The following is a 25,039-nucleotide window of genomic DNA, read 5'->3' on the forward strand; positions in this document are numbered from 1 at the left end:
GAAAAATGAAATGTAGTGACACAAGAAATTTCGATTCGGCAGGCTTTTGGCACGTTATGAGATGACCTCGCTGCCCTCAGAGCCTGTAATATTCCTCCTAAATACTCTTTTTGCCAAAAAAAATGGAAAGGAAATAATAATAATGCCAGATTTATAAATGTAACATTTTATACCACGGTATTTGCCATCAATTGAAAATTAATGAATAAAACAGCTCTGACAGCAGCGCATATAGATAACCTTCCTCTTTTGAGAAATGTAAACAAAGTCAGATAACCTCTTCTTTTAAAAAGGACTATAACACCAGGTTTGGGTTAAGGATCGTGTTTAAGGTAGTACTTTAGTGTGGGTAACCTGCGTTCTCTCTGGGTATTGTATTCTTCTCTTCTCCCTGCTGTTGCTCCACCACCTCCTCCTTCTTTCACACACACTCCTCCTCCATTTTCTTCTCTTTCTTTTCCGTTCTTAGAATCAGCCTCTGCCTTCCTGCTGGTCTGCCTCCCTCTATGCAATTAGAAAATGTAGTTAGTTAAGCAGAAACATGTAACAGATACAAAATGTGTCCTATTAATGTGCTTCAGAGAGATACAATAACACAACATTTCTCAATTCAAATCTTGCAACAATTAAAAGATACATCTAACTTTGTGCATCTAGTTTATTGTGATCTGCCAATGGACTGCAGATTAACATTAGCCCTATTGTAACTCTAAGACTAAAATAAATCAAATAACAGCATTTACTTTTATATATAATGTTGTACATGGTTCCTTATAAATAAATCAAGTTCAAATTTAAAATAAAATAAAACTGGTATCAAATTGACAAAAATGTTGTTACCCATGTGAAGGCCCTGCTGTTCTTTTAGACTCCACAGTCATTTTTGAGTTTGTTCACAGTTCATATTATTGAATCCATCACTTGGAAGTGTGCTCTCACTGACCTCCTCTGTTTGCTCTCTGGTGGCCTCTGTGGCTGGGTGGAGTACTGTCTTCTTTGGGCTTCAAGGGTGGAGGACAGCTGTGTCAGAGCACAATTCATGAGTAATGACATGTGCACTCCAGACAAATATTGCTTTTAGATGTAAGCAGATGCATGTGTGCGTTTGTGTTTACAGCAGCTATCAAATGCTGTCACAAGTTTTGTTGCCAAAATATTGAGGGAGAAAAGTAGTTTCCTTGCAGCTGCGTTCCTTTCAGCCCTGTAGGAAGCAGTTTTGTTGCAGCATGAGACAGAAAGTCCTTGACTCACTGTTTTGGTTTGAACAGACACTCACCTAATATATAACAAGAGAGAGCAGCGCTGGAGAATGAATGAGAAACATAACTAGGCCTGAAACAGAAAAGCTAGGACACACCAGCCTGCACTGAATTATCCTTTGGTACAAAACCATGACAGCTATTCTTCAGTGGGGCATATATTTAATTAGCAGTCACTATAGGTTTGGTTTGAGAGCAACTTGCTCACAGTACTTTTGACATGGATGAAAGAGAACGCTTACCTTTGCAATTTCTGAAAGATATGCCCGCCTCTCATCATTGGTTTTATGAAATGCCTGATATTGGAAAAAAAACAGAGGGCCTTATTGTCACATTCCTCCATTCACGGACAACACTTGTTCTAACTGTCAGTAATAATCTGACCGCTCAGAGAGCTGTGCTTGTTATGCGTTTGCTGCCTGTGTGTATTATTTCAGGAGGTCTTCAGTGTTAATGAGCAACAGATTAGAACATGGATTACTGGCTGCACATGGTGCTTGTTAGACTTGTATTCAACTAATATCTTTCTGTTTGTTGAGCAGAACAATAAACAAAGAACAGAGGCGCCAAACTAAGAGCATACCAGCCTAGTCGTAGCAGGACAAAGGTTAGTGTTTGATTTTGCATCAATGGTTGTTAAAAAGAAAGAATGCAAAACATTTCAGCCAAATCGTTTTCAATCCTTTGCTAATGATGGTGATTTGTTTTGGAAATATGTAATACCTGAATATAATTTAAGCTGCTTGTCTGAGAAATGATAAAATTGGACCAGCAGACACATTATGATCTTCAACAATACTAAACACAAAATCCCTCTAACTGTGCAGTGGAACAGCTGAGGTCCACACCTTTCCCTCCTGTTCGATTCTGCTATGACAGTCCATCAGCTGACTCTGGAGGTCAGACTTCTCCTCCGTCAGGAGCTTCAGACGCTGTCTCAGTGTTTCCTGTGGCAAAGTGTTTCCATCAATCAGCAACAATCATAACAAAGAAGTATAAAAGGTGTTGCACTGCTGATGTCTAAATACAAATCAATATAGTGAAATGGTGATATCTACGAGGATTAAACGGTAAGAAAACACTTAATGCAGAAAAAATTAGCACAAAATGGATTAGGCATTGTTCAATAACCAAATAAACACATAACAGATAGAGCTGAGACATAAGGCTAGAAGCGATTTTTGGTAGAGAGTAGAGCAATGAGACTTGATATAGCTGAGTTTGGAACAATAAGCAGATGTTGTCAGCTTTAATGAATACCGCTGGAAGCAGTGTGATTAAAGATGGAGCATTATACATGTGTCAAATCATCGATCAGCCAAATACACTGTATTTGATTAATAATGAAATGTTACAGCCAGGGGTGGAAGAAGGATTAAAATAATGTATGGTATCCATTGTTTCTCCTGATCCTTATCTGTTCCTGTTCTCTTAGACACATGCAGGCTCATAATTATAAGACTGTGGTCCATCACCTTTTAGGTGACTAAATTAGCATCAAGATCAATATTTGTCATTGCTCGTACGTAGCTTGGCCAAAATAAAAATTCCTGACAGGAAACAACTCCAGATGTTACTGTAATAGTAGTTCAATATAATTATGTCAATGTTTTAATGTTATGTTTCTAGTTTTTACATAATTTTCCTAACTGGGGTATTTAACCTGCAAGTTGCTCTTCAAGTAAAATACCACATCAAAAATACTACCAGTAAAGGTCCTGCATTAAAAATGTATGGAAGCCTTATTAGCAAAGTTTTAAAGTATCGAAATGAAAAGTACTTATTATACTTATGTGTTACCTGTCAGTGTTTTACTATCACATAGGATAGTGCTATTGTGCTAATTTTAACTCCGTTATACTGTTTGGTCGTATAATTTAGTGCAATGAATCATATTCTCAAAGATCATCCTGTGTTTGTAGCGTCGCTGTCACAGCCTTGTTTTCAGTTTCATGACCGGGCATTTTTCAGTGGATCAAACGGAGGTTTCAATAGTTTAATTAGTTTAAGAATTAGGAGAATTTTCTAAATCCAAAATTTAAGAAACACTTCAATTCAAAATCACCAATCTTAGGGACATATAGTTTTTACTGGACAGGAAGTGTTTGAAAAATTGTAATCTGAAAAGTAACTAGTAATTAAAGCTATCAGACAAATAGAGTAAATACATTATCATTAAATAAATACTTTTTCAGATACTCAGTTTAATTTACTGCTAGTTTAATTTGTCTAAGGATCTTCAGTCCACAGTGTGAGAGTCACTCCTTGGATACAATAATGAGCATCTGTTATTTCTGCCTAAAGGCACACAGATCCATATTCAGACTGTTTAGTACAACCTTTTAGTGTGTGTTGTGCATTCATGTGTGTTAAAGCGTTGAAATTAGTATGCATTACTCTCCCATGGTTTGTAATCCTGTGATTACAGTGCTGTGATTAAACTGGGGTTGATTCAGTTTGCATTAACGGGAGGATGGAGAGCAGCTGGCGTTACAATCCTGTCTGTCCTTCCTGTCTTCTCCCTCATTCTGTGTCTCTGGCTCTCTCTGGTGGTGATGTGCTTCTATCTTCAACACTTTTCCCACTTTCTGTAGGTCGTCTGTTTGTTAACTCTCATTCAACCAACATATTTAACAGACTACCGACTGGGATACCAACAAGAATAAACTATTGTAAGAAACGCACATTAAAAAAAATATAGCACCTATGAGATATAACAAAAAATAGTATACATCTGAGGGTTTGCATTTGGAAAATGATAACTGATAACACCAATATAACAACACAGAAATGGAAAAAGCTCAATAGAAAACGAACATGTTGGGACTCACTACTGGCATGTCATCATAGGTTCGGATGGAGGCCAGTCGATCTGTGTGAAAAACAAGAGTGTGTGTGAGCATTGTTTGGGCATGCTTTAATTGCTTGAGAGGGGAGAATATATCACAGTGATCATTGTTGTTTTTATATGCTACAGTTGGAAGATTGAGAGAGAGGAGGAACCAGCGTGAGCACTGAGCTGCTTCATGTGTAGATCTTGCCCCAAAAGTGGTTTTAGTATTTAAAATAATTACTGTGGATGTATTGCAATGACACTGCTCTTGGTGTCGAGAAAGTAAAGGTATTTAGCTGTAGTGAAAAGCTGGATTGTATGTGTACATATTTAAATAAATACAAATATACTTTCATCATAAACCCCTTGGCACTAGCCTGTGAACTCACCCATTGGGTGTCCTCGTAGGTGCTCCAGTCTCTCATGAATGAGTGACACCTGTCTGTCCAGCTGTCCGTTTAGCTCAATCTGTGTCTCATACCTTGTCTTCCACTCGTTTCCTGTGACAGAGTAAAGCAGAGAAAACTGTCACACCGTCACATTTGGGACAGGACCCATTACAGGACTGGGCTGATAGAAACCTGTGGGTTGTTGGGTGACATCTTGCCACTGTGGGTGAACGTGAGATACAACTAGCATAATATTTAAAGAAAACACACTGTAAATAACCCCATGGAAGGCTTATTGTTTTGTGTTGGTTGCCTGCTTTGCATTTGTCTTATTGGTTCTTGACGTATGCCTAGATTGCATTGTATTGTTTGAAGAGTGACGTTATGCTACTTTATCTTAAATAGATAAATCTGACTTTTATTTAGAAAAGGTAAAAGGAAGCGCAGATTTGTTTTATGTTTGAACGTTAACTTGACGGTACGGCTATCTTGTCACGGACAGATGCGCCGTAACAAAGTGTAATAGTTTAATGGACCCGTATGAGGCTAATGCTCTTACGGCGGTGGTAGTACGAGTTCAATGGATGTATTTTGACCCAAAGGAAGAACAATAAAGGAGTAATTTCACAAGCAATAAGTTTCACGCCACGTCATATACGGGGATCCGTTACACATACAGCTAACTTAAAGGTTACTAACCTTCCCCGTCCACACTGTGCAGCCTTTCTTGTAGTTCACACATGGTACTGCGCAGATCTGACACTGACTCTTCGAGCATGTCTCTGTGTTCAAGAACCAAGACGATGGAAAATAAACATGTAATCTCCTTGATAACTTTATAAGTAACACTAATACATTTACCTTCAAAAAAACTTACTTAATTTCCCTCTCTTGCCCAAGTTCTGCTTGCAGGTGCGCCACATCGTATTTGCTGTAGTCGCTATCTCCGCTCATGTTTATGAAAAACTTACGTCAGCCGAAAAAAGTGTGTGACTCGCAGTTTCCATGGAGACCAACGTTTCCGGTTTCTTCAGGTGGCCTCGGACATAATGGCGCAGATCAATAAAAAACATTTTCGGTTTATAATGATAGTAGGACACTAATATATATCCGAATAAATACCTCGTAAATTACATATTCGTCACAGTGATATTTTTTATTCATTTCGCTTAATTAGACATTTACTTCCTCTGTATACTCTTAATTAAACAGTTAGCATGAATGACCTAACGCTATACATGTGAGTTTATATATTTTGCAGAGTATCTTATTTTAACTGAAAAAACAACAGCAGGTGTGTAAGAGAGTTGCTTTTGTGTTTGTTTTTGTTTATCTGTATGAACATATTTTGAGAAACATCCAATATAAAAATGAATCTGTGCTTACCATGGTTAAAATGTGCAGTTTATATATTCATGTACAACATTTGTGTGCTTTGCTTAACATTATTATTGCACTTTCATACAGATCATACAAGTGGTCAATATGTAAGTCTACTGTTTACTGGTAAACTTTACAGATTATTTTGCCATATAGACTGTAAATCCTACACAAAATAAATACAAATAAATACATAATGATCACCTAAAATACTACCACAAAAAAGAATGCATGTAACACAAAACAATGCAACCAACACCTAACTATATACACATAACTGTAATACTTGTGAAGTAAATTTGCATTTTATTTGCTTATTCCAATATTTTCCTTATTGTTTTTACATTCAAATATAAGGAGGAGTTGATCCATCCATCTGACAGAACACTTCAAGCAAAGCATAAAAGGATTCCCACAGGAATCCTTTTATTACTTCTTCGTCTCCTCTTTCTTCTGCTTTTCTTTCCCATTTGTCTCTGGTTGATGTTCACGTTTCTGTGCCTCCTTTTCCTCAGTTTGTGCTAGCTGTCCCTTCGGCGTGGTGGCCATGGCCTTGTCTGTCTTCTTTCCTGCAGCCTTCAGGATGGCTATTTTGAACAGGTTGTCAATGTTGTATGCAGCCACACCAATATTGATCACTGACTTGAGAGCAGTGTCTGTAGCTTCGCCTGTATCGTTACCGTACCTTCATCACGAGTAATATGGTGGAGTAAGGGAAGAGTGGTTTGGTGTAAATAAAAATAAATGAGGGTAGGAACATAATTTGAATGCTGAAGCAATGTCATATGTGGTACTGGTACTGCTGTTATTCACATCAACACACCAAATGCAAAGAAAAAAATAGTCATATTTTACTTTGTAGTAGTTTTATTAGTAACAAACCAGGAAGAGGGGCCACAGAAAGTATAAACAGCAAAAGCATCACCACCCAACACAAGCAGACATGTAGCTGCAGTTAGAAGACCCAGAAAAGACACAAACAGGACAGAAGCTTTAAACTACATCTAGTCAAAAAATAACCCAAAACACATAGTTTATGTCTAGATATACATGATTCAAATAACGTTAGTTTGATTAAACAAAAAAACAATTATGTGTTAGCTGATAATGAAAGAGTGTACAGTACATGAAAGAGTTGATCAGTTGTTAGTTCACTAGTCTTTGCCTTTACTTCCCCATGCAGTCATTTGTTCCTGGACATTTTTATTAGATTTTCTAAGCCCTTAAATCTGAAAAGAAAATAGGTGTGAAAGCAGATCAGTTTCCCAACGTACCAAGAAGAAAGCAACACAGGAGGCTGGTTTCTGATCCAGTGTTCTATTGTTGTTCGAAGAAACCAAATAGATTCAGAATAGGGCTGGAAACAAGATCTACAATAATTGATTGATCCGAACATTTCTATTAAATAAATAAAAAAGTGGAAATGGGAAATGTCAGAACTTACTTGTATGTCACCGTCGTGACAGTCTCTGCTGTCACACTTTTGCCAACTAGCTTTGCTCCGGTCTCCAGACTAGACCAAACAGTGGAGAAACCTGGTTTGGGTGTAAATAAAAAATGTAAAAAGATTGGGATCACCCATCTTTCAGGAAATATTTCAAATGCCAACATATTTTGTTTGCCAAAACAATATTTGTGATTTTTTTTTCTGTTACATCAAGTTAATGATATGACAACAGTGTAAGGCAATACCATGAATATATGTGATTTACCTTCATGTTTGATCCTGAAATCTCCATTACATTGGTACATACCTTGTACACTGCTGATTGCCACAAACTTGGCTCCATCCCAGTTGGAAGGGCCGCCGTCTTTGTTCTTCATAGACTCTGGGACCAGCTTAGAGCCCTGTTTCTTTATATGGGGAGCCATCTTGTCTGCCATGTGTCCTGCCACAGTACTCACTCCATTTACTGTAAATATGTACAAACATATCAATGTACAGCACAGGAGACTAGGGCATAGAATGAAAGTTAAAAAAAACTGAAGCGTTTTCTTCATCCATGTGAAAGGTAATTTTATCACCCAAAAGAAGTTTGTATTTTGATCATCACTGTGCCAAATACAGTCCTTCCTAAATTGGTTTATGTTCTTACCTAAGAACTGGCTGACTCGAACAGCACCCCCAGTGGCCTGTTTAGCAGCCTGCAGACCTTTGGTGACACGGGGGCTGACATCTGCAGGAGTTTCTTCAGGCGTGATGTGGTCCCGGATCTTGGCTGCTCCTTTATGAATGACCCTACCAGTGGCCTCTGCTCCTTTTACAAACCCTACACTCAACCGTGTAGCTCCTACGGACATAAATATATGGTTGAGTGTTATATGTAAATTGGCAATATAATTTATTGTGTTGTTAAAATATCTACTATATACAGGTGACGAGGTGGTTGGACAAAGTGTTCTTTGCAGCACTCAATCTGGTTCAGGAGAGATTGCTGCAATGGTAAATAATGCCCTCTAGTGGTGATTTTTGTCGACAGGAGAGCAACTACTGTTTATAGAGTGCGTCTACTGATATTTTGTCTTTATTTGTGTTTCCCTTATTAGTGCTGACACAAACACACCTGTCAAGATTCCTTGCGCCATCTTCTCACTCCATCCAGGAAGTGGTGGTTTGTCCTTCTCCCCTGTTGGCAATGTAAGGCCTTCATGCTCTTTCATGGGACCAAGGGGAACTTTCTCACTCAGGTTGACGACCTCTGACCCTTCACCCTCTGGACCCTGCCAGGGGATCCATTAAGTCATATTTCGTATCAGTTATCATGAAAGGACACAATGTAAGATGCTGGTAAAATGTGCATACACCCAAACAGGTGACGTATATTCCTGTAAGCCATGACTCAGCTGACTAAAAAATGTTTTAACCACAACATGAAAACTATTTAGTTCCTCCTGATGTGTCAAGAGAGAACAGTGGCACTATGAGAAACTGGATTCTACAAGAAGGTGTAGTCGTTTAAAGTATTTTAATAACTTGTTTTGTAAAAATGTCAACACCGCCCATTCTGTTCAAACAGAAAAAAAAGCCTAAACATATTGTTCCAAAGCATAGACCACATGCATATCCATCCTCACATTTGCTCCATACTGACAGTAAAGACTGACCTGGACCCTGAGGTCAGCTATCTGTGAGAGGAGGTCCCGAAATGTCTCTCGATGTACAGCAGGCAGTTCGGAGGACAACACTATGCCCACGTAGGACCCTGGTGTATCTGACAAGGTGTCAGGGAACATGAAGATCCCGGAGTTAGCCAGCAGCACTGGAGTGGCTGCTGTCAGCGGGTAAAGCCAATCACACACCTTGAAAACACAAAACCACACAAAAATAAGGAGGTTGGGAGTGATGGAGGTCATCATCCATGGCCAAGATCCCTGTGACCAGAATGTTTACTCATTTTGAATAAACCAATGCAGAGGTGATGAGTGTGTGTGAATGGGCTTTTATCTTTACATTGGGCCATCGCCCATGTACCACCATTACCAAAGAAGGTTGCATTCACTCTGACTGACCACCCATTGCAGTTGGTTTGAATTCAAACTGACATGTAATTCATTTTCACTATTCTTACCAAAAACCTCTAGAACTAGACAGAAAAGCAGGAATATGGTGGCTTCTGTTCTGAGTCCTTATTTGTTTCTCCAGTTCATGAGATGTACTGAAAGTGTCATGTTCAATGCTATTTTCCGAATTCACTTCCTATGTAAAAGGTGCTTTCTTGTAAAACCCAAACACACATACAAATGTATTGTCATATCCTAGCAAGTACAGTGTTCCCGTGTTTTTTTTGACCCAATGTTTTGCCCTCTTAAAGACACTTTTCATTAACCCCATCAGGATTTATGGCAGTCATCCACACAGACATCATACAGATACAGACTTGCTGCTGCATCGATCACTGGTATGCCGCCTGACACAATGATCCCTGTGAGGGCTCATGACACTAAACAGCAACACAACAGAAGCGCAGAGTCATCTGTTAATGGGACCATTGTCTTGCTGGGAAACAAAGCAGGGCCAGAATACGGGAGAGCAGCCAACCAGGGGTGGGAAACAGTCATGTGTGGCACTGCGTATACAACACGGCATAATACGCACTTTCTAGAGGTGCCAGAATACACTATTGTTACTTAATGAATTGACTTGACTTGACTTTATTTATTTGATGTGGACATCACAGTGGCATTATAAGTCATAGCATACATCTATGTACAAAAAAAACAACAGATGCACTGTGTTAAGTGTATATAGCTAAATGCTATGGACTCAATATCATCACACAGAAGTAGCAGGCTGTCAAAAAGCTTCACGTGAATGGGACACACGCAGGGTCAGAGCAGATTAGAGCCAGATGTATGGATAAAAGTCATATGACACTTTTTTGCCATGCCTCCAATAATTGTATTCTATCAGCATGCTAGAACAGATGGAAGTTAAGCAACTCAAATATATTTTAGAATACACAATGCGCATCTTACATGTCAGGAAAATCTCTCTTTAGCGGTAAAGTAAAACAAATGCTAAATCCAAATCGACTTTTAAAGCTTTTTATCATAACGTGTGCGTGTGTTGACAAACTCAAAGCGAACATCACCCAGACAACACTGTTATTGATGAGCAGAACATTTCTATGTGACCGGTACTCATTCTGTACAATGTATAACAACACAATGACTCATAATTCTAAAACTGGTCTAATGGTGATAAAGTGGTTTCACCTGGGTTATTACATACCATACTCACCTCTAACACACACACACCCAAGGAAAATGCTTTTCTGACATATGTACACCCATATGGATGCTGATACTTATGACATATTATTATAACATACTGAATACTCACATGTAGAAATTTTGAGGGTCTTCCAGCAGTGGAAACCTTGTGCTGAGTGTCAAATGCGATGATCCGAAGATAACCTGGATATGACAGGGAGCTGACCTGTCCGTTTGGTGCCACGAAAAACATCTGCACCCCAGAGGGGATGAAAAGCAGCTCGTTTCCATCTCCTCCTGCTGTTGCTCCAGTCTGCTGTCCTGGTCTCAGGCCGGCTCCAGCAGGGCCGTAAGACAAACTACGGTGGCCGATAGTTGGCTGTGGTGTGTATGCTGGAGGCTGGTCCCCTGAGTTAGCCATTGCTAAAGTTCCCAGAGACGCTGCGTGCCGCACAGCAGGGGAAGGAGGCCTGGGAGGGACTGTTGGGGTTGTGTTCTGGGTGGTAGCAGGTACAGTGGGGTACAGATGATTCAGAGAGCCTGGTGGAGGCGGTCTGCCTGGTGGCAGGTCTGGGTACAGATTGGGTGGAAGATTCATCAAAAGGCGGACCCTCTGCCATCCTGTTGTCAGCTGAGTGGTCGCTAGATCAGAGAGGTGGGTGTTGACAGTCCTCAGTGTGTCCCTCATCCTCTGCTGAAGAAGCCTGGCCTTGTCCCAGACTGCTCCCAGCTGACTCTCAGTGGGAACTTCCAGTCCTTGGGCGAGGTGATGTCGACCTTTCCTGTAAAACACCAGGGCCTCTGCTCTTTTCCCGGCCTTTTCAGCATCCAGCCCACGGCTCAGAGAATCAAACGCCAATTTATACTGGTCCTTGATGAGCAGCAGCTCAGCAGGCTCAGTCATACTGAGGAGTCGACGGGATACAGAAACTAGAAAGGAAAGAATGGATGCTGAGCGCAAATCAAGTGTGCCATTTCAAGACAAACGTTGGAACTGTAGTTTCAAGGTTAAAAATGTGTAGATAACTGACAGGTTTATATACAATGATATGATTATACTTTTAATATTAAATGATGAGTTTGTTTTTAGGTATAATAATTTTGTGTAATGTATATTTCAGTTAAATAGATGGAGGACAGTTGGTATTAAAAACAAAATAAGTAAATAAGTGAAGCAACAGGGAAACAGCAGCACAACTTGAATAGATTCCCAACACTAGCAGGTACGGAATGTGAGAAATACCTCTGTGGCTGTGACGGGTTGTAACGGGTTTAACCTGATCAACAAGGCTAGATTTGCATGCAGCTTTATTAAAACAGTAATCTGACAGCAGATTCACATTTAAAATGGCAAATTTTACGCATGGATCCGTCATTTCAGAATCTAATGCATCACCAACAAATGCGCGCTATACCTTTTCAGGCATCATGTCTGACAAAAACATATTAATAAACTTAAATCGGGTTTACCTTGAACTTGATTATTCGGGGGGGAAAAGAAAGAAATAATAAAAACGTGGTTTCAAGGAGTCTCTCTTTCAGTTAAAGAATTATCTTTTGTACTTGTCGGCATACATGTCGGCATATATCAATATGTGTTCACCTCAATCTGAGTTAATCTAGCGCACCTCCCAGGAGTTCTACAAACGTCAAACCCTCCAGAGCGACACAAATGGCTTCCGGCCAACACTTTCAAAATAAAATACATAACTACAAGTCCGTTTTTCCTGAACGGATGTGAGGTCCGGAACAGAAGATGTCGTATGTGTACAGATTGTAAAGCCCTCTGAGGCAAATTTGTAATAAACACAAAATAAATAGAATTAAATAAAATACTTGAAATCAAAAAAATCAAAAAACATTATGTATCTGGGAAAAAAAATCCTTTACGTGTAGTAATTTGTTTTACTTGCTTTTCATTTTAGTGAAATGTATATGATATTAAAAACAAAGCTGATAGAAATGTTTTCTATTCTATACCAATAGATAATTTACCAGCTTTAAAACACATTTGCATAAACACCTAGAAGTATTACAATGATTCAGTCATGAAGTAGGTTTTATTAAACATAATGTATTGTATGTGCATAAACAATGAATTTATGATGAAAAACAAATCCAGAGGAGTGTCGCTAATTATACTCTGTCAGAAGCGTCAAAGAAGGGTGGGGCAGTTATTCAAAGGAAAGGCAGAACAGCAGGTGCAGTGATCAATGAAACACCACAATACCTGTAAATGGAGAGATAAAAGACATCCATTCAGAGATGTAAAATTGTCAGGGTGCATTTAACAAACCAGTCCAACTGCAAACATGAAATATCTCAAAAGTTTTTAACGATAAACTATGCCTTACTTGGAACTTTTATATTTTTCCCTGATGGCCTGTTGTGGGTGATTCTCTGCACTCATGTATAGCTTGTGAAGGTCAGTCATGCAAGGCACAATTTCAGCCGTGGGATAGCCAGTAAAGGCATGTAAGGAATCAGGCTAAAATATGAAGAAAAAAAATAACCTAAAAAGTCCTGTTTTGGCAAATTCCCTGATAAATTCTCATCTCAAGTCATTGTCTGGAAAAACTTACCCAGAGAGATTTGTTTACAGTGTAAGTAGCTAGGCAGTAGGCTCCAGCTGCCACTATAGATGGGGTGTACTGTAGGAATGGATCAATTTCCAGCAGGCTTAACTCTGCTACATACTAGAAGCAGACAAAAAACACACATCACCAAATCAAAATATGATCGAGGGACATGGGAAACTGTAACTTCAAAGGCAGTGGGCACAACTCTACATAATCTGGCTGCCATTTGAGTAATTGATTCTTCTCACAAGGGCAAGGTTCTCTGTGTATGGACAGACAGAGTGGATCGACATGAAAAGACGTAGGAACTGGTTTGTGGTGGGGGCGGCCATCTTGAAAGCCAGCACTTTTAGGAAAACATGCTCCATCCGGACCAGTTGCTTCTTAGTGTAGGTGTTGTCTGTGGTGTACACAAACTCGTTCAGCTCCGGAGGGAAGATCTCCTCATATTTTCTGCAAGGTGACAGATCAGGTTGTAAATTGCAATTTATCACTGAGTCAATACAACTCCATAAGGTGAACCTTACCACGGCCATAAAAAGGTTTCAACAAATCAGTCTGGAAACGCGTGAAATCTTTAGAAAACACAAAACATATACTTACGCAGCAATCAACAATGCAGCTGTGCCGACCAGCTGCAGCTTGCCCCGTTTCACGCATGCTGTGCAGGAGAGGAAGCGGTCCAAATAGTTGACGGCCAGATGCAGAGTTTCAGAACGAAGCTTATATTCCTGGACAACTTCCACCAGCCAGTCCACCAGGATGACCCGCATGCCGTTGGTGATCTCCGGGTGTTTTTCTAAGTAGCCTGGCTTTGGCCTGGTCCTCATCTGGCATTAGGAACAAAAACAGTTATCATGAGGTATGTGCAATGAACAGAGGAGCAAAACATCATAACTGCAATAAATAAATGCATTTAATGCTGCCCATACACAGTAATATGAAAAAAAAGATTTAGTCCTCATAGTTCAGATCATTTCGCACTTCACTCTCCCTCAAGTGCAGGTGAATGTCCTCTGCATACTCTGAAACACAAAGCACCTCCTCGGACATCAAGGATGTATCTGGCACAGATTGTAGAGAAGCATCCTGGCATGAACCTATGAGAATGAACCGCAATGGTAAAGATAATAAAGACTGATCAAGAAAAAAGTCTTGCTAGGTGTCTTTGTATTTGCCAAACTTACTTGAACTCAGTTCCATCAGGAGTCTCAAATCTTCCTGTTGCAGCGCAGCAGTTTCAGCATCTCGGTAGGAGTGGTCTGAGACCACTTCTTGACCGGAGGCCGCAAGAACAACTTCACAAGCCTCCTCAACATACACATCAAAGTTGGAAGTGGAGTGACAGCCAAGGAAGGCGAGCTGGGAGCTGTCTGAGATTGAACTGTGTTTGGAAAATTGGCTTCCCTGTGGAGACAAATTGATCCACGTGATTGCCACATAAAGTTCAAATATGAATGTTCTGTGAAGGGAATTGAATTGAAAATCACAAAGTGTAATGTTCTCCACTGTGCCTTTCTCACTTACCTGGCTGAGTGATCGACCACGCTGCTCATTTTCTGAAAGCACACCGAGGACTTTCCGCTGCTTGACTCGCTGGACCTGCGGAGCGTCTGTTTTGCTTAAAGCTGGAAGGTTTTCTTTGCTAGTGTGACTGCCGCAACGGGTGTTTGTGCTGAAGTTCATCTTTAAACAAGGAGATGAGGAAAGATAAAGCTGGTCACCATGGCATACAAGAAAGAAAAAGCAACAGAATAATAATTAAATATACATCTGAAAATGGAATTGAGACCCTGAAAGAGACTGCAAGATAGTTACAATTATAGTAAACAAGAGAAAAACAGTGGTACAGTAAATTGTGTACTTTTTTCAGAGTGTTTAAAATTTTATTTTTGATCATGCAAATACTGGATTGATGTAGCTCTTCTAGCCCCTAAGTCTAAGAACTAATCAAATGAAACAATCAAAACAAATATTACCAAAAGCAATGTGCAGATTTGTGCAACCTGTAGTTAGCAATGAAGTTGTTGTGTTCGTCATATTGTTAAGGTGGTGTTTAGCTTGCAAAATTACTGAAATAATCAATTATGAAAATTAGTTTTAGATTAAATTTGTATTAATTGATTGGTCCCAAAGAAAAAGAAAAGACATACAAACGTTTGCTCAATTAAAACATAAAATGTAATTGGTCCCACAATTGGAAAGAAAGTGAGAACACCCAAATGAGTCACTCTTTATGTATTCAAATGCAGTCTAAGTGTGCATTCATTGAAGTGCACTGCGTGTGAAACGGCGTGCACACTTCTTTACTGAAGATGTAAGGAACATGAATGAAACATCATTACCATGGTTACACAAATGTTTCAGCGTCCCATCCATCACAAACACGCGAGATAAGACACGGGGCTGCCAATGAAGTGCATTGCATGAGTCTCCTATATGTTTCACATCAATCGGCCTCTCATCTGAGTGCAAACTCACCATGACCCCGACCAACGTAGTTCAACAGTTTGACGTTAGAATGGGAAGATGGACGCGTAAAACCGGTGCGCTCCACTAAAACGGAGACATGGACGGTGGCTGTCTTGTGTGTTGCTTCTTTGTAGACAGACAGCGACCTCTTGCGGTGTTCAGGCGGTGTAAAGCTCAGTCCTGCGGGTCGGGACGTTTCCTTGAGGTTTCCGGGTGAACTGACGTGGAACAGCTGTTTGCTCTGAACGTTCTCGGGCCGATCACGTGCCCGAACAGCTGACGGTCGACGTCGTGCGTCAGAAATACCTCACATGATTAATTCATCTGTAATTTCCTTTTTTTTATTTAGAATAACATGATTTTTTTTATTTGACTATGTTTTGCATGATTACCTGAAGATAAAGTGAGGTTGTTTGATAAAACAAAAAAAGTAGACTTCAACATTGAGGAAGCTGATACCTTATTTAGTAGTGTTCTCCGAATAACTCAAATTCATTGTAAATCTTACTTTGCTTGGAGATGTTTCAGCAAAAAAGCTAGTAGAGTGACAACGTAAAGCAATGAAATGCATGACATACTTATCTGAGAATATTTTAACTGACATTCGTTTCTATATGTATGTCTTACAATCAGTTATTTGTTTTCTTTTTGTCTGTAGATACAGTTAGATTATGAATCTGCCTAGACTAGAGACACTGATCTGAAGAGAGTTTTTGTTACCATGTTATTGAACTGTGGACTCTTAATAAGTCGCTGGACAAGATGAGCAGTGTCCCACTTTGAGTAGGTGCTGACAAGATGGGCTTGAGTTTGGAAGACCGAGAGTAGACGGGTTAAGTGACCTAGTGTGCATGACAACAATGGGGACAGTACTGAGTCTACTGCCAGTGGCCTGTTGCTTATAAACATGTGGAGACAGGTGATGGAACATCAAGTCTCAGTAGTTCCTGTCACTACAGGAAGTAGAGGAAAATCACAGTAGAACCCATGGGTTGAATTAAGCAGAGCTGTTTACCTAAATGACTGGGAAAATATTGTTTAAATTCTTATACCAGAAAGATGGGGCAGGGAAAGTGAAGCTTCTGAGCTAATTTTACCTCAGCGCTACCAACGCCTAACATCTCCTCTGGTTCACAACAAAATGTTTCAAAATGTCTCACATCTCTAGAAACACCGTTTAAACCAAGCTTTCATAAAAGTGTAGTCAGTTTTCCTCCCTTTCCCAAATTCCTATCCCACATTTGTACTTAATGTCATTATTAATGCAGTTTATCGTAGATTTCACTGTGATTTGTACTCATAAGTCCGGAATGCATATTTAAACGGGCACCTTGTACTTGCAGTTCATGTTTGTTTACATGCACACACACAAAACATGTGTTTTAAGGATGAAAGCAATACTGCTTCTGGCTAAATAACTGCATTATTTACTATACTTGTCACTGGTGTTGCTGTGGCCTTTGTTGTTGCTTTGTGGTTGCAGCCCTTCACATCAGAGGAGTGGCCATGATGCTCTGTCCCAAAGATTGGTGGACCACAGATAGCACAGTGACAGGATATAAAACCAAGATCCACAGCAGATAACACACTGACATCTACAGTAGATAACACAGTGATATGTTGTTGTCGAGTTATATTGAAAGTATTAACACAACTAGAGTGGAGATTCTGAGTCTGGTCTGATATATCCTCTGTAGATAGTACATGGGGAAACACAATTTACCCAGTTAAATTGCTTAAAAACTGTTAAATATAAAGAATAGTTGAAGCCAATAAAAATACATATTGGACAACAAGAGAAAAGAAAAAAGTCTATAAGCTTCAGTAGCTGCTAAGCGCCTGTAATTTCTACATTGTCCATCAGATGGCAGGTTTTCTCTTCAGTAATAATGGTCTGATGTTTTTAATTTCCAGTGAATCAAGCAGATTTTTGACATATCTTTATGTCAAATAACTATGTTAGGGCTTGTCAGATTGTCTAACCATATAGATGCAGAGTCCTATCACAAGGCACCCCTACTACCCAAATAAGTCAAATAACAGGAACAAGTTCAGATTCATATATAACTGATTATATGACATTGTGGCCGTGCTAAATCAAATTTGACAAATTACCACATAACCTTTGCTCACTTAAACTCCTCGTGGGCGGATCGTGAACTATTCATCTGATTATAAATCACTCAAAAATACTGTATGTGCCTTGCATTGCCTGCAAACCAAGTGGATGTTTAGAGTTTCCTGACATTATTGTTGTTGTTGACGATGATTATGATTATTATCACATCTTAGTCACAGCAAGAACTACAGGGAGTAAACTATAGAGTCAAGTATGGAAGCTGGGAAGGAGCCAGGAGCATTACCCAGCGTGTTTCCATGCTGCCGCTGAGCAGCTCCAGTGGAGCAACAGGGGATTAAGGATTCCAATTTGCAATCTTTTGGTCACAAGGCTGCTTCTTGAATCTTCAGCCAACCTTCACTTATACTTTCCTGACAGCTGTATTTGATGGAAGGCTCCTTAACAAATGTTGCACTGTTGTATGTGTGTGTGCATTTATCATTGCACACATGTCTGCCCTCCATAACAGTGTGTTTCACTTCTAATCAAATGAAAGAATACATTTTTTACTTTATTAATATAAGTCAGTGGGATTCATTTGTATCTTTATCTTTACCCAGATATGTTGACTGAGTGTTGCTATCCATCATTGAGGAAGTCTATTCTGGTCAAACACTATACACTTATCTTAGGAGGCACATTTTATCCCCAAAGAGTGTGCTATCAAGCAGAAATACAAGTAACTCACAGAAAGTGTTGGCTGACAGGAATAACACTTTGCTATATGAGAGGTGCCAACATTTTTTGCCAAATTGCAGACCACAAAAGCATATAAAAACATATGTTTCAGTTATTATGTCACATATGACATATTTTATTACAATTTAGCAAAATTTAATTCATGGTATTGCTAATTCAATCAACAGTGTATCAATATGTATGTTAGGTATGGTTTTACGGAAGCATAATGCATTCACTTATGAAAAAGATATTTGCCCTGTTTTTCTGAGTTAAAAAGATTATTATCTCAGTAAATCTGAGAAACGGTTCTCTCTCCAGGATCAGTTGAACCAAGATGGCACGCTTCACAGATAAAAGATGCGGCATCTGAAAGGCATTCAGGCTGCTGTGACTCCAGAGACAATCAGGCTATTGCACCTCAGTTGCACTCCCATCATTCTTCACAGGTTTCTCAGGGCTGGAATGAACTAAACAGGTAAGAAACATTTGCTTCCAATAAATCAATCTCTTATTAATTCAGAAAAATAGAGCAGATATCAATTTTCTTGGAAACTTTTCTCAAAAATACTGAGATAATCATCTTGTTAATTTGGGAAAACAGGGCAAATATTGTATTCCTCAAGTGAATGCATTACACTTCCTGATGATTCTATATCAAAATAGACATGAAGGCAGAAGTGTTAAACTGTACAATCTCAAAAAACATCAAAACCAAAATCTTAAATCAATAACGGGATCATTTTGGGGGCAGAATAAAAAACACAATAACTCAAAGAAATCCTTTTTGTTTTGGGCTAAAATTATTAAAAAAATATGTTGTATACCACCCAAGAAAATATTAGCTGTTATCAATTCTGGTATGTACAGGGCAAACAATCACAAACAAATCAAAACTCAACAACTTATTTATTTTTAACAAGATTACATTTACAAGATTATAAACTGCTATCGGCACAGGAGATCATAAAGCAGCTGCTGTTCGTCAGGTGTTTACAGCACATTTTCACAACCATATGTAGTGTATCGCTTGGGTAAAATTTCTGTTTGTGGAGCTGAAACAAATATCAATACCAGTTGCCCCGAGTGCCAAGACATGGTACAGCGAGTAATTTTCTCCCGGACAGAGAAGATGCATTGGAACTTTGTTCGAACACAGAACCGATGAAACAGCCTCACCTATTTGGTCCAGTAGAGATGAAAGATAAGGTGGTCTGTTGTGGCTATTTTCTCCTCTCAAGAAAGAAATCGATATCTGGTCACACTGCGCTAAAAGGAGGAACTGAGAAAATACACACACACACACACACACATGCATGCATTCACACTTACACACACAAACACAAACATAGCACCTGCTCGGGGGAGACAAAGTCTCTCTGCCTTCCTCTGTCTTTATCCCTCTTCCTCATTTCCGTTCAGTCCCTGAGCAGATGCAGATGGCTGATGACAGATAGCATTTGGCTGCTGCCATTTCATTAACGTGATGTTTCGCTGGTGACAGGCTTGGCCCAGATGAGTTTGGGGGGTTTGAGCATCACCTCTAAAATACTGTGCCATCCAGGAAAATCCTCCCAGCTGATGGTCTCATCTCTCAGCAGCACCCTCATCAAGTGGCGTTAGCACTGCTGGGAGGGCTCACAGCCGAGAATGTCTCTCACCCTGAGCACAGAAAGATTAGTTAGAAAACATGAAACGGGCCTCTAACCTGCAGGATGAAGCGATGAATACGCAACCTAATCTGCTGAGGTTTATCCATGTTGAACAGGCATGTTCCCATAACCTTTTCCAGGAATAGAAGCTGATCAACTGATCATCATTATCTATTTATTGTCTTACTATCTGTCATTTTTACCAACAATCCTCTGTGACATGACTACTCAAAGAGAGTGTGAGTAATATCCAGTCACGTTAGTAAATGGTTTGGAGAAAACATAACATGATCAGAATCATCTAGATAATTGGCTGATTGCAACTTCTTCTGTCAGCTCATGCCGAATAAACTATAATAACTGTCTGTTCTCATGGGGAGATGGATGTACGTTGATAGGTTGATATCTCTGTACTCTGCTCTCCTTCTCAATCTGTTATGTAGTGTGTATGGACACAACATGGCAAATGCCCCATAGAACACGTCTTAAACGGAACACTGTTACAAAGATGGGTCATGTTGGGTTAAAGGCCAATTAGCAGCATTTAGTGGCTCTTAAAGCAACATGAGACAACTAGCTGCAGGGGCATCAGTGAAGTAAAAACAGCAAAATAATGTAATATGCAAAGCAAAAGAGTTTAAAATATTTTGGCAAACGTCAACAGCCGACATCAAGCAGTGATTACAAGTTCAAACTAATCAACCATTCATCTATCAGTGAATCTATCCTCTTTGTTTGCTTCCTGGAAGTGACATGTTTCACACACTCTCTGTGCTATCATAATGCTTTATTTAATGGTCCTCATGAATCAAAGGATCTTTTGTTGAGGGATATGATGTGGAAATGTGGTGCCAATCTCCTCCATTAAAAGGCCCATCACTGTAATGAGCCGGGGGCATGAACAGAAAATGAGCTGTGCATGGTGTTATGTCAAGACAGAGCTCTCATTGTCTTATGGAATAATTAGGCTGCTCAACAACACAGATAAGCCAATCTATAGCCAGAAGGTAACACGTTATAGAATATCCCAGTATGGTCTAATAATTAAAATGACTTGAGGTTGACCCACCGATAGGACATTACATCTGTGAAAATGAGCTCCTGTAGAGGCCAACGGCTGCGCAGAAGTCTCCAATCACGGGGACGTACAGCACCGTTTAGCTGAGAGGCTCCATACACATAATGAAGGCCACTTGTAGTAAAAATATCTATGTGTGTGTGGGATTAACTCCTGATTATAATCTAAACATCTGTTCAAGACCCCGTGAAATGACACTCGTATTGCGAGACCGGGAGAAAGGTAGCACAGACTTTAAATTATGTTTTAGATATTTACTATTTAGATCGTTTGAGATTTTCTTTTTCAGACAGTAATGCTCCACTTCATTAAAAAAGTGGATTATCCCGACGATAGGGCTAGGAGAAGATATGTAGGGTATAACTTTGCAGTCTCAGCAACAACTGATTTTACAGCAAGCTGACAAGTGATATTCGAGGATATCGGACATGTTTTCAGTTTATTCTGCTCGAAGATATATTGCAACACTGTCAGTGCTTGATAGGTATTGGTCGATTGATCTGCTATCGGCTTTTCCCCGCTCCGGACTATTGTTCTTGGATCAGCCTTTATAAACCCACCATCTGTCGACATGATGAGAGTTTAATTGTTTAGTTTAAGGGTCAGCTTTTGATTAATTAATTAACTAGTCAGAGTGAATCCTAGAGAGAGGGAAAGAAATAAATATTCACATATTGACTGAAATGTAAAAGTCATAAAGGGCCTCAGTAATTAATTACGCACAAGGACAATGTCTACAAAACATTGTCCTTGTGCGTAATTAATTACTTTTGTCCTTGTATCCTCTATACCTTTCATGGCTAACTTGTGCATTGAATATCTCCCTGTCTCTCCATGCCAGAGAGATGGTATGTATGAATTATGAATGTCTGAAGAGTACGGGCTTTTTTTATTTGCAATTTAAGGGCCCAAATCTTTTGGTGCACTAAATTATTCATATATTCAAATGAATCTGACTTTGAGGACATTTTTTTCTTTCTTCTCTCCTTTCATAAATTTAGAGTGTATACCCTTTCGAGAGATCGGGAAAAATTGCCAAGACTATTAGTGGTAAAGGTTTTAGTCGAGCTCTGATTTGGGTCCGCTCTCGGGCGTCTTCTTGTACATGTGTGTTGTCGTTTATGCCCGTTTCCCCCGCAGTGCCAATATCCTATTACCATTTGTCTCATTGTTATTCCAGGCAAGTACTCGCCTGTCAGGCTACTGTCCTGTCTCCTGTGTGTGTGTGTGTGTGTGTGTGTGTGTGTGTGTGTGTGTGTGTGTGTGTGTGTGTGTGTGTGTGTGTGTGTTCAATAATGTTATGCCTCAGTATGTTTCTCTGCACCATGTCGTCAGATCTGTGAAAATCATTTTGATTGGCATGACACTGCCATGAGACCAAAAGCTGGAGTGTAGTCTGTGCATATTTATTGATCTGCAAAATCTTTGAAAAACAAACTGAACATCACAAATAATTCTGCGTAACATCTTGGAGACAGAGGCATAATATGCATTGGGTTCTATCTGTTTCTCACCGATTAGGGATGGAACGATACTTTCTCTCTTGCAATAAGGAGAAGACAAGTGAAACAGTCAGCTTTCCTGCGCTCATCAAAGTCTTGGTTTTTTCTTTTGTGAGCTTCTCTCTGAATAGGGAGCTGTGCAAATTGCTACAGATTACCAGAGAGATGTAAAACATGTCTGGCAGTGCATCTACAATAACCAGAACTTCTAACAAATTTGCAACTATTATCTTGACACCTTGTCATCGAGGGGTTTAAAGTTGTTCCCCCGAGTTTAGCAGAATGAGCTTTTCAAACACACACACACACACAGTTTGGCCCAAAATAGTTCCCATATGCAACTGCACCCCCTTCGTTGCTGTCTCCCCCTCATTAACATGCAGTGCAGAGACTGGTGTCCTTACAAGGGCAGTGTTAGGATGGCATGGAGTCAGAGCAGGCTGGAATATCAGGGAATGACACGGAATTGGCGGCCACGCCTTCTGGGATTAGTTACAAAAACCAGCTGAGGCCAAAGCTCTTATCTCCATCCTTCAGTCCTCTCTCTCTCTCTCTCTCTCTTTTGATGTCTCTCACACACACACACACACACACACACACACACACACACACACACACACACACACACACACACACACACACACAGAAACAAGAGCATGTTGTCACAGAGACATAATTAGCTTTACCAAACATATTCCCTCTTTAAGAAAACAGAGAATTGTGAGTGCAACGATTCCCTGTGATTTAGAAACGGTCCTGCACAGTGTGATTAGTAGCGTGGAGGTCAGGGAAAATAATTATTTGAATAACTAAGTGATGTTCCTATCCTCTGTTCTTGGGTTCTCCCTCAACACTGTCAACACCAGCGAAACTGCCTTGAGCATCTCATTAAAAATATTCAACTTTTTTTTTTTCTTTCATTTGGGTGGTTCAGATTAAGGAAATATTCACAAACGGATATATGCTCATCAGATGAATCCCAGACCAGTCCAATTTTGTGTGAAGTTCACATGAATATCCGCCATGTGATGTTAGTGAAAACTGGATTTGAGTGTGAAATAAAGTCTTCGTCCTCTCATCTCTACTCTCTCTGTTCTGCAGTGCAGCTAGTCCCCTCTGGTGTCTGTGTCAGCGGGCAGATGGCGGAGGACATAGGCATCTGTGGAGGAGGAGGAGGAGGCACCTCTTCCCCTTCAAAGAGCAGGTACAGGTGTTGTCTGCCACACGATTAACAGCTTCATGAATACCATCAAGGTGCTAACAAGCTCATGCGTGAGTTTCAGGGTCAAGCGCAAAATCTATTTTAGAACAGAGGAGACTGAGCTGCACAAGTGTTTCATTCCAAAATGAGCCACAAACTCTTTATTATAAAAACATCTTTTCTCCACTTGAACTAATTTCTTTCAATAAAAATATTTTGTTCTGTGACAGCTTGTTCTACGGATTCTCCAAAGTAACGTTAACGCTGCTTCTGCGAGCGGCATGGCTTTGGAGATGGCGATGCTGGTCTGTCAGTACGTTGATTGATCTGTCACTCGGCGGGTCGACTATTGTTGAAATAGTTCCACAATTATGGGATGTACAGACATAAATGCTCTCCAGAGGATGAATTCAATGACGTTGGTGACGTTGGTGAGGTTGGTAACTTTTCGTCTGGCACCATCAGCAGGTTATTATTATTATTATTGGATGGATGTAATTTGCGACCATTATTAACTTCTACTGACTTCCTCTGACCCCTCTTTTGACACCAGCAGGTCATTTTTAATATTTTTGTCCAGTATCTCAACATCCACTTGATGGAGTAACACAGGTTTTCGTGCAAAGATGTATTGTCCCAGACGATGTATTCTATTAGCTTTGGTGATCCCCAGTCCTGTACTTTGGTCTGTGACCAAGTACCTGTAAGACTAATTACATCAGCCTCAACCGTGCTTTGTGCTGTTTACTGCTAATTAACACATAGATGGTGATCTTGTTAGCATGATGTTAGCATTCAGATGAAAGGACCACTGTGCCTGTCGTCAGTACAGCCTCACAGAGCTGCTTGACTTATAATCAATGCTCTCAGCACAACAAATAAGCTCCACCTCTTATAAAATATCTTGTTTAATATATAATTAGTTTCTGCATAATATGTCCATATGCACATTTTCAATTTGTATAAAACAATGTGTGAACTTTTACAGAATAGATGTGCTTAGCTGCTGTTAAGAGACATAAAAGGGCATCTGAAGGCGAAAAAAAGAGACGAGGAAAGTGGAGAAAAAAAAATCTGAAAGATGAAGAAAGGAAAGAAGTGCTGCAAAGAGAAATAGAGGGGTGTTTCTTTTTTTCTACGGCTGCCTTTTCTCCTTCATCTGCTGGTTCGGGGTCTCATCTGAC

At 39.8% G+C, this 25,039-nt stretch overlaps 3 protein-coding genes across 3 annotated transcripts; all 3 read right to left on the reverse strand.

Moving 5' to 3' along the window:
* Positions 1-314: 314 nt before the first annotated feature.
* Positions 315-5,435, reverse strand: ccdc169 (coiled-coil domain containing 169; the record flags this gene model as incomplete). Its single annotated transcript, XM_079237847.1, is given in 9 exon segments — positions 315-504; positions 940-942; positions 944-1,020; positions 1,502-1,555; positions 2,108-2,206; positions 4,091-4,131; positions 4,482-4,592; positions 5,181-5,263; positions 5,359-5,435. Coding segments are annotated over 9 exon segments (735 nt in total).
* Positions 5,436-5,628: 193 nt separating this feature from the next.
* Positions 5,629-12,095, reverse strand: sparta (spartin a). The gene is made up of 8 exons (XM_079235325.1): positions 12,045-12,095; positions 10,705-11,504; positions 8,967-9,161; positions 8,426-8,582; positions 7,958-8,152; positions 7,616-7,774; positions 7,306-7,396; positions 5,629-6,546 (listed from the first exon to the last, which is right to left on the reverse strand). The coding sequence occupies exons 2-8, from the start codon at positions 11,476-11,478 to the stop codon at positions 6,291-6,293; spliced, it is 1,827 nt and encodes a 608-aa protein (XP_079091451.1). The 5' UTR covers positions 11,479-11,504; positions 12,045-12,095; the 3' UTR covers positions 5,629-6,290.
* Positions 12,096-12,752: 657 nt separating this feature from the next.
* ccna1 (cyclin A1) lies at positions 12,753-14,851 on the reverse strand (the record flags this gene model as incomplete). Its single annotated transcript, XM_079237848.1, has 8 exons — positions 14,681-14,851; positions 14,341-14,560; positions 14,138-14,253; positions 13,757-13,983; positions 13,402-13,606; positions 13,157-13,270; positions 12,929-13,062; positions 12,753-12,804 (listed from the first exon to the last, which is right to left on the reverse strand). Exons 1-8 carry the CDS (start codon positions 14,837-14,839, stop codon positions 12,753-12,755), a joined length of 1,227 nt encoding a protein of 408 aa, XP_079093974.1. The 5' UTR covers positions 14,840-14,851.
* Between the last annotated feature and the right edge of the window lie 10,188 nt (positions 14,852-25,039).

This window comes from Taurulus bubalis, assembly GCF_910589615.1.
Source record: "Taurulus bubalis genome assembly, chromosome: 2".
NCBI classification, from domain to species: Eukaryota; Metazoa; Chordata; class Actinopteri; order Perciformes; family Cottidae; genus Taurulus; species Taurulus bubalis.

Bases quoted from the DNA above. Each gene is read 5' to 3' on its own strand.
- sparta (XM_079235325.1), bottom strand. From the start codon at position 11,478: ATGACTGAGCCTGCTGAGCTGCTGCTCATCAAGGACCAGTATAAATTG. The intron at 8,583-8,966 runs GTCAGTCTTTAC...ATCCCCTGGCAG, and splicing joins TAGCTGACCTCAGGGTCCAG to GGTCCAGAGGGTGAAGGGTC. The intron at 6,547-7,305 runs GTAAGTTCTGAC...CTCGTGATGAAG, and splicing joins GTCACGACGGTGACATACAA to GTACGGTAACGATACAGGCG.